This window comes from Pseudorasbora parva, chromosome 9 (assembly GCF_024679245.1).
Source record: "Pseudorasbora parva isolate DD20220531a chromosome 9, ASM2467924v1, whole genome shotgun sequence".
NCBI lineage: Eukaryota > Metazoa > Chordata > Actinopteri > Cypriniformes > Gobionidae > Pseudorasbora > Pseudorasbora parva.
In genome coordinates this window covers 42398806-42408520 of record NC_090180.1, presented here as the reverse complement: position 1 = coordinate 42408520, position 9715 = coordinate 42398806, and the positions used below count along the sequence as shown (strand labels likewise).

General features: G+C 41.4%; 1 protein-coding gene and 3 non-coding genes across 7 annotated transcripts in view; 3 read left to right on the top strand and 1 right to left on the bottom strand.

Annotated features, from left to right (window-relative positions):
* Positions 1–711: 711 nt before the first annotated feature.
* trnap-agg (transfer RNA proline (anticodon AGG)) lies at positions 712–783 on the top strand. Its single transcript has one exon. It is a non-coding gene; the product is annotated as a tRNA-Pro (tRNA).
* A 293-nt stretch (positions 784–1076) lies between these two features.
* Positions 1077–1148, bottom strand: trnaw-cca (transfer RNA tryptophan (anticodon CCA)). Its single transcript has one exon. It is a non-coding gene; the product is annotated as a tRNA-Trp (tRNA).
* A 234-nt stretch (positions 1149–1382) lies between these two features.
* Positions 1383–1456, top strand: trnai-aau (transfer RNA isoleucine (anticodon AAU)). The gene has a single exon. It is a non-coding gene; the product is annotated as a tRNA-Ile (tRNA).
* A 528-nt stretch (positions 1457–1984) lies between these two features.
* pfkpb (phosphofructokinase, platelet b) overlaps positions 1985–9715 on the top strand; it is a 32784-nt gene continuing 25053 nt past the window's right edge. For 2 of the 4 annotated variants that reach the window (XM_067452682.1, XM_067452684.1), the window contains exons 1-2: positions 5943–6184; positions 7534–7607. In XM_067452682.1, coding sequence (XP_067308783.1) covers positions 6100–6184; positions 7534–7607 — 159 coding nt within the window. In that variant the 5' untranslated portion in view covers positions 5943–6099. Of the gene's footprint in view, positions 2136–2310; positions 2499–5942; positions 6185–7533; positions 7608–9715 lie in introns of those variants that run through there. The other 2 variants (XM_067452683.1, XM_067452681.1) reach the window with 2 other exon arrangements.

Here is a 9715-nt window from a genome sequence, read left to right as displayed (position 1 = left end):
CGTAAAACAAGAAGGAACCCCATTGGTCAAATATGATGCTTGAGCTTCTGTTTACCACAACTTATGTGTAAGTTAATTAATTTTTATATGTGAATAAAAGCCCAAATTCAATCTGTTCATAAAGTGATCGTGTCCAATGGAGGGACAGAAAGGCGAAAGCTCTCAGATTTCATATAAAATATCTTCATTTGTATTCGGAAGATGAACAAAAGTCTTACGAGTCTGGAATGACATGAGGGTGAGTAATTAATTACAAAGGCTAATGACAATAATTTTACTATCCCTTTAATAAATGCTGCAACAAATATGTAGTTAACGTTAACAAATTAGACCTTATTGTACAATGTGTCTGATATTACGCTATTAGGAGTAGTAGTAGGCCTAGTACATTAACATAGATGGTTCCAAGCTAACACATATTACAAAAATAAAATCTAATTTAACATAACGTTACAATATTTGTGACTGACGTTTATTTTGAGTCTGTGGCACAGTTAAATAAAGTAGCTTAGTGTAAAAAGCAAAAAACATTAGATTACAAAATCAAAATCATACAAGTGCTTACCTTCACAGACTATCAGTAATTAATAAAAGTAATTATGTTATTAATTACTTGCCCTAATGTCGTTCGATGGCGTTCGACACTGTTTTCTCCATAACTTTTCAAAAATGTGAAGGTCTTAGGCTCGTTTTTAGAGATACTTGCATGTCGGCTCGTTGGTCTAGGGGTATGATTCTCGCTTAGGGTGCGAGAGGTCCCGGGTTCAAATCCCGGACGAGCCCTACTTTTACATTTACGTGTGTACTTGTTCCTCTGACTTTTCCAAAAACAAAAACAAAAGTATGGCAACTGGATTTAATAACAAACTAACTTATAACTCCTTCAACGTTCATTGCAGAGTCGACATCATTCTCTTTAGGATGCTCTTAGCGCCTCTTTGTGGTGAAAAAACATGCAAGGTCCATCCATGTGATTTTGGATTTTTTAAATAACTTGTATTGCAGCTCATGTTTCTTTGGTATAAGCCACTTGTGCTTTTCTATTTCTTTCCGTTTCGTAGATTAAAAAGAAGCATTGACCCCGACGTGATTTGAACACGCAACCTTCTGATCTGGAGTCAGACGCGCTACCGTTGCGCCACGAGGTCAGTCGCACAAGTTTGTCTATAACCGGACTATGTAGCAAAGTGCGCATTAAGCAAGTGTATTTCTGATATATATTTAGGTATGTTGGGTGTAAATTAAGAAAAAAAAACATATAGCTTGAGAACATATTTAGGTAAGTGACAAATAAATCTTTATTTTGATCAGCAGAAAAAACAAAAACTATTTGATTATATACAGGAATGAGTAAATTATGTTTAAAACGCTTCTGAGGCTACGGCCGGTTAGCTCAGTTGGTTAGAGCGTGGTGCTAATAACGCCAAGGTCGCGGGTTCGATCCCCGTACTGGCCAGACGCTTTTTATCATATTAAATTTAATAAATTATAATATAATGGTAGATAATACAAATATATTCGCTTTTTAATATTGTTCCTTTTTTTAAAACGTTTTTTTTTAAATAAAAGTTAACAGATGTAAAAATAAAATGAATGTTAAATGTACTAAATATGTTTATTTAAAAAAAAAAAACATACTCTGCATGTGCAAAGTTTTAAACGTAGCCTAACACTGTTATTTTAATGACACATTTATAAAAAAATCTTAAATATCTTAATATGTCTTATACTTAAATGTTTTTTAAGACTGATGTGTCAGGGATGATAAAACAACCAGAAAGCGTGGCCCATTTAAGAAAGTTAAGAAAGCAGTGCTCTGCAATCCTAAATGTTCATACTGAAGACCAGAGGCCAGTTTCTGCATCAAATACCAACTAGCTAATGACTGAAGAAAAGACAGTTTTATAGACCTTTATTTTGAAAAATGTATCTAGTGAGGAAGTGAATAGCTTACTCATTCAAATCGATTCAAACGCATGTAACTTTAATGTAGCCTAGTAATTATATAACTTAATATGTTAATAAGACTAAGATCTTATTAGTACTGCTTATTGGTTCACTTTGTGTATTTTGGAATGTGTGTAGTAAATAACAATCTGAAGATCTTTCAACCTGTGCTAAAGAAAGTGTGAAGAGTAAGTATCTGTTGGACAAATTTTAATGCTAAGCTTGCACATTATAGTCATATGGGTTCAAATAAGTTTTTATTATTACACATATAAACCGTATGTAGATATTGTTAAGTTGCAATGGTATTGAATGGAAGAAGTTTTTTTGTCAGAATGTATAAATATGTGTGTTTTGCTGCAGATACTCTGGCCTTTGATTACCAGGATTACTCTGATCACTGTCACTGCCTGACCTGCAGCAACTGTCTGGCATGCCATGCTGCTCTTGCTCTCTTCTCTTTATCTTAGTGCTTTGTGTGCTGGTCAGTCCTATGTTTTAGATGGACATCCCTGACTGACTCCCAGCCTTAGGCAGACTGAGAAGAAGAGGTATGAAGATAAGGATAAAAACAGAATGCACACTCACTCACGCTTCTTTTTCTAAGATTTAAAAGTGCATTATGGCAGGACTGATTTATGCACTGGGAAAGAGGAGACTGTCAGTGATTTTTAAAAGAGCATCAAGTCGTGAGTACAGAGAATGTCAGAAGAAGCTGAACAGCGGGATCCTTACCATATATAGTGCGAGCTGACTGCTATAGGGCTAGTAGTTTCTATTAATAGTCATGCTATGTTTATATTATAATTATAAAGGCTTTTAAAGTTAAAGGGTTAGTTCACAACCCCCCCCCCCCCCCCCCCCCAAAAAATAAAATAAAATAAATTCTGTCATTAATTACCCTCATGTCTTTCCAAAACCCGTAAGGACTTTTTTATTTAAATGCACACTTCTTTTGGAAATTGATAGATGTATATACTTGGGATTCATGGAAACCAAAATGAAGTAGATCCCTATCATTTAGCCTCTTTCAGAATTTATCCTCACTCTCAGCACTTTAAAGGCCCAGAAAGGTAGGAAAGACATTGATAAATAGTCCCTGATATAACTCCAGGGGTTCAAGTTTTATGAAGCATCCAGAATACTTTTTGTGTGCAAAAATAACTTTATTCAACAATTTCTTCATGTCTGTGTTAGTCTCCTGCACTGTTGATGTAGTAAAAACATTGCAGCGTCGGAGCTACGCCAAAACGCCGCCTTAACGTTGGCCGATGCTGTTCACATGAGCACCACGACGCATGCATGTGAGCTGGCCAATGTAAACGTTTACACACTGCCTCCGGAACTTTCGTCTGTCGTAAAAAAAGTTTTGGATTGGGTGAAATTTTCTGTGTTTTTCGCCTCCGTAGCAAGCATTTTGAGAGGTGTTTTGACAATTCAGAGCCACTGTACAAGCAAACACCAAAATCCAGAATGGCATGAAAGTGATTGACACAACGTGTTCGTACAACGTGGTTCCCTACTGCTGATTGGCTCATTCTCTCTCCTCCCCTATCATTAGTGGACATGCCCCCTACTGCTGATTGGCTTAGTCTCTCTCCTCCCCTATCATGAGAGGACATGCCCCCTACTGCTGATTGGCTTAGTCTCTCTCCTCCCCTATCATGAGAGGACACGCCCCCTACTGCTGATTGGCTCATTCTCTCTTCTCCCCCATCATAAGGGGACACGCCCCGTACTGCTGATTGGCTCATTCTCTCTTCTCCCCCATCATAAGGGGACACGCCCCGTACTGCTGATTGGCTCATTCTCTCTCCTCCCCTATCATGAGAGGACATGCCCCCTACTGCTGATTGGCTCATTCTCTCTCCTCCCCTATCATGAGAGGACATGCCCCCTACTGCTGATTGGCTTAGTCTCTCTCCTCCCCTATCATGAGAGGACACGCCCCCTACTGCTGATTGGCTCATTCTCTCTTCTCCCCCATCATAAGGGGACACGCCCCGTACTGCTGATTGGCTCATTCTCTCTTCTCCCCCATCATAAGGGGACACGCCCCCTACTGCTGATTGGCTCATTCTCTCTTCTCCCCCATCATAAGGGGACACGCCCCGTACTGCTGATTGGCTCATTCTCTCTCCTCCCCTATCATGAAGGGAAATGCTCCCTACTGCTGATTGGCTCATTCTCTCTCCTCCCCTATCATGAAGGGAAACGACCCCTACTGCTGATTGGCTCATTCTCTCTCCTCCCCCATCATAAGGGGACAGGCCCCCTACTGCTGATTGGCTCATTCTCTCTCCTCCCCTATCATGAGGGGACACGCCCCGTACTGCTGAGTGACTTAATCTCTCTCCTCCCTATCATGAGGGGACACGCCCCGTACTGCTGATTGGCTTAGTCTCTCTCCTCCCTATCATGAGGGGACACGCCCCGTACTGCTGATTGGCTTAGTCTCTCTCCTCCCTATCATGAAGGGAAACGCCCCCTACTGCTGATTGGCTCATTCTCTCTCCTCCCCCATCATAAGGGGACACGCCCCGTACTGCTGATTGGCTCATTCTCTCTCCTCCCCTATCATGAAGGTAAACGCTCCCTACTGCTGATTGGCTCATTCTCTCTCCTCCCCATCATGAAGGGAAACGCTCCCTACTGCTGATTGGCTCATTCTCTCTCCTCCCCATCATGAAGGGAGACGCCCCCTACTGCTGATTGGCTCATTCTCTCTCTTCCCCCATCATAAGGGGACTGGCCCCCTACTGCTGATTGGCTCATTCTCTCTCTTCCCCCATCATAAGGGGACTGGCCCCCTACTGCTGATTGGCTCATTCTCTCTCTTCCCCCATCATAAGGGGACTGGCCCCCTACTGCTGATTGGCTCATTCTCTCTCTTCCCCCATCATAAGGGGACTGGCCCCCTACTGCTGATTGGCTCATTCTCTCTCTTCCCCCATCATGAAGGGAAACAACCCCTACTGCTGATTGCTTATTCCCCTCCCTCATCATGAAGGGAAACGCCCCCTACTGCTGATTGCTCATTCTCTCATCCCCTATAATGAGAGGACACGCCCCCTACTGCTGATTGACTAGAAGTGTGTTATGCTGCTCAGGTCCACTCCACAGCGTTCTTAGAAATCACTTACTGCACCTTTAAGAAACTGTTTTTTACTTTAGTTGAGTAAAAAAAAAAAAGTTGAGTAATTAAATAAGTGGCTTAACGAATTGTTTCCTGTTGCACTCAGTGATGCAATTGCATTGTTGCATGCTATTAAATACTTAACATCTAATGCCAGTTCTTGACATATTAAAATAAAATAAAAACTATTAGAACGTATAGATGTTAATTTCTGTAAAATGTCTAGTTTAAAGTCTATAGTCTATTGACCTCTATATATTAGTTTGTTTATCTTTGTAAGTGTTTACTGTCAGCACACTGGTTGTTCTTTTTTGTTGTAAGTCCTCACAAACCCATTTGTCTGTGGCAGTGCTCTATCTCTCTCATACACAGAAATTCTCTGTGAGTGAAAATGTCAAGGTCACACCTGTGTAGGTGTCTTCTGTAAGAATTCCACTGTCTATTAACACATGCTCACAGTTGACAGGTTCACCTTTTGTTCCCTGGATTACGGCGGCTATGCTGTTCTATAGATAGTAGCCTATTCTATTAGGCCTACCAGAACACAAATGCATACATATGAATATGCTTTGTCTTCGTTAAACAAGTGTGTACTTCCTTAATGACTGTAACTTCTGTTTCTGTGTAAGGCAATGGAAGAGTATCGTGTTACATTTAGAGTTGGCTGGATCTTTACTAAGTAGATTGTTTTACAATAACTCCAAACTTGATGAAAGCAGAGCAGGACTTCCTTGTCACTTCTTTAATCCGAACTTTGGGCAGCAATTGGTCTAAACCCGCCGGTCAGATGAGACGTGATCAGCGGGACTATTGCCTGACGCGAATGTCAATCCAGAATGGGGCGGTAGATATTCAGCCTACCGGAGCGCGCGCGACGCGCCAAAGCGCAAGTCCGACACCGGAGGAGAAGTTGAGCGACGGAGCCTTTTATCCTCTCCAGCTTGCTTTAGATTGCTTTTACTTCAACCAGGAATTAAAGGCACTATTCTGTTCCCAAAGACATCCGTAAAATAATAATGCCGGACAGTAGAAAATTAATCGAGAACCTCTCTGGAGCAGGGAAGTCCATTGGCGTCTTGACGAGCGGTGGAGATGCTCAAGGTATTTTCTTTTCCTTAACAAACCGATTGGGATGTCGCATGTGCACTTGGTCGACATCACAGTGTCAGGCCGACCTATTTACGTATTTTGATCTACATACAGGCAAAACAGCAGCGCAACAGATGATAAAGGAGACCGGCGCGGCAGTTCCGTGCTTTAAAATGACGCTGAAATTACTTTATCAATACTTTTATTGCGATTGCGCAGTGTTTTCATGCAGTCATAATGACTGAAAAAACGAATTATTAAAATATTACTAGACTATGTATATGAATACATTAAATCTTTTAGGGTTAAAACGAAATCATAGTTAATAGATGATTTAATTAAAATAATGAACTTGCATCGCTGCGAGTCTTGCTCTCGGGCGTCATGACAACGCGTAAACTGGGTTCGCTCGAGCGACTTTCAACGCAACCGGAATGAAATATTTATGGCGCAGCATTTACGGTTATGTCATATCTTTTATTTTATGCTGACTATGGCTTTGCTATGCGGTTAGCCTAAATCATGAATGAATGGAAATTAATTCAAATTCGTTTGGCTTTTTGGCCGGCGATGTGTTTCCGTGCATCTTTATGCGCGTCGCGTGTATCTTTGTTATGTCATCATAATGAATATACTATGGTGAAGAATGAGTGCGCGTCTACGTGATGGCAGGCAAGTGCGAGGCTCCCATGTGATCACGTGGGGGAAAAAAACCGACGGCATCCCAAGCACGATTGCGCGCGGGTTACAAGCCTCGGACAATCTTTTCCGTTTTATACATGCAGTCGGGCATTTTTAAGAGAGTACGAAGCGATATTTTGTTCTGCTATGCAATGTCTGTCTCCCTTATTTATTATTATAAGCCACATCCCAGTTAGAACAGACTATTGTATTCTCCACAGAAACGTCTGTTTGTTTACTCTTGAATTCGTGCGCATATTTCCTGCACCAGGCTAAAATAAGTTTTATTTTTATATGCAAGAATTTATTATAATGGGAGTTCATATGAAAATGGGGTATTTAAAGTACTGCGTCATTGCACAGCTACCCATAGAGTTTCCACTTTTGACCTTTTTTACCTTTTCGGTTCATATGGTTATGTCACTATGTTTCCTAGCAACGGTTTCCTGGCAGCATCCCTCCCATCACTATGGGTTAGGCTGGACATAGCCTCAGGGGAGTTGATGCTTGATTCAACTTGTCAGGTCACGCCACTTTAGGCAACATACTGAGCAGAGCCTCCTCCTTTCATTCCTCTATTTGTGCCACAAATGGTCTAATTTTTGTTGATTGTTTAAAATGACTGTTTTGGTGCATCAGTATTTATGAATCAACATTCTTTTCTGTATTTCTTCATGTAGGAATGAATGCTGCTGTGAGGGCAGTGGTCAGAATGGGAATCTACGTAGGAGCAAAAGTTTATTTCGTCCATGAGGTGATTTTTCTTTTGATAACATTCCTATTTATTCCTATATATGTAGGACATTGACTGTTTAAAGACAACATTAAATGTAAGTTGAGAATCTTTTCTATTGTGACTAGACGTGCTGGTATGCGGTAATACAATATATCACAATACTGAACATGTGCTTTTGTAGAATAAAACCGGAAACCGAGGGTAACGCAGATATGACACCATTGACAGGCGACTCCCTAAGATGCTATGATTAGACGTCCCGGTTCCTTGCTTAAAATAGCAATTTTCTCACAATTTACAAATAGTTGGAAACATTTGTGATATTGTAAGAACTCACCTGAACAAAATATATAACACTGGCCTAGTGGTTTGGATATTTTACTGCAAAAATACTACATAGTGCACCTTTAAGTTAGCCTGACGTGGTCATACTCAGTTCTAGTCAGAATATGAGTCTGAAACTGCTCCATTGGGCTGTGATTATGGGGCGTGTTTCAACCGAACCAGGAAAGACATCAATTGGATAGACTTACAACCAATCAGAGCAACGAAGCAACGCATTGTCAAATGTCAACAGAGTTCAACTGCACTGTGTTGCCAAGTCCGCGTTTTTTTTACCCGCGGGTTGTTTTCTGTCCGCGGGTTGAAGCTATAGACAGTAAAAGAAATGGACCGAGCGATCCCATTGACTTCTACGGCGTTAAGTGATGTCAGTATAGGAGCACTCACTTCCTGATGGCTGAGCGAACTGCGCAGGCTCAGACTGAGCTTGACGACGTAGATGTGACGTGAGCCTCCTGTCTGACAGCTGTAGGTCTTCTAGTAGATGTGGAAAGTGAAAGCTGAATCACGTTGTTTAAATATTTTCTCCCGTTGCTTTTGGCTCACTATGGGCTTCTCCCCATTCTTCCCCCTTGACTTTATCAGACTTTATGTCTCCACGTCCCCCGACTGTCTCATAGACAGTAAAAGATTGCCTGCGAGCGTCTCCTCAGGTCTATACAGTAATTTCTCAACTGTGCGACAGAGTCGCGTTGGTTATGACGCAATCGTTAGCCTATTTTTACAAAAACAGCTTCTGCGGGGCGATAGTGTAAGATACAAGGTAATGGAGCCTCTTATACATTGTCGTGTTTCTTTAGAAATAAACTATGGACAAATGGAGTCTTTAAACGTCTCAGATGTAAAGTTATTCACTGTCAAAGTGACTCAAAAATGAATGGGAGTCAATGGGATGCTAACAGCAGGTGATGGCTTGGTTAGCAATGGCAGCCCCTAGGGGTGGAACGCTTTCCGAGCGCTAGATTACCCCCTTGGTTGAAGCGACTATTATGTGATATATAGACCCATGAGTGCAAATTTTAGCAGGCAACCTTGCCAAAATAACACATTTTACCCCGCAAACGCTATTTCCCCCCCGAAACCCCCCTGAGAAGCTATTGTTTAGGGCTAGTAGTTGGCGGGTTTTTGTGGGCAGGGTTCGGCTGGCATCCAGGCTACCTTTAAGTGAATAATTGAACATCATTACATTCTTTTTATATATATATTTTTTGAACATTTAACACTAAATTTCAGTGATTTGTACTCGAGACTCGGTCTTGGACTCGGTCTCCAGACCATATTTTAATGGTCTCGGTCTCGTCATGGACTCGTGTCCATTTGGACTCGGACTTATAGACCATTTCAGAATGTTTGTAAACAATCGCCTCAAGATACTTCCGGGTGGCAGAACGCGAGCGGCTTCTACTGACAAACTGAAGAGATCAGCCGGCTACTGTAAACAGTTACATAGTTAAGAACATTGCTGTTGATTAAAGTTGAAACTATGACGAAAACGTGTTGTGTTTTCGGGTTGCGCCGTCCGATATACAGCAAAAGGTGTAGAATTGTATCGATTTCATTCAGAAAGAAGTAAATATATCCAGCTAAACCTGTGGGTGAGGAGGCTAAAGCGAGTGGACGTCCTCAGAAGTGGCGCTACAGAGAAGTATTCTCAAAACGGTCCATCGACAAAATCATAGCAGAGCATAATTGTCTTCAGCTGGGGAAATTCGAGACTAATATTAGTAAACTTTAGATCTCTTTTAACCCCTTACGATTCAAAGATCATACGGCCTCAGATTACT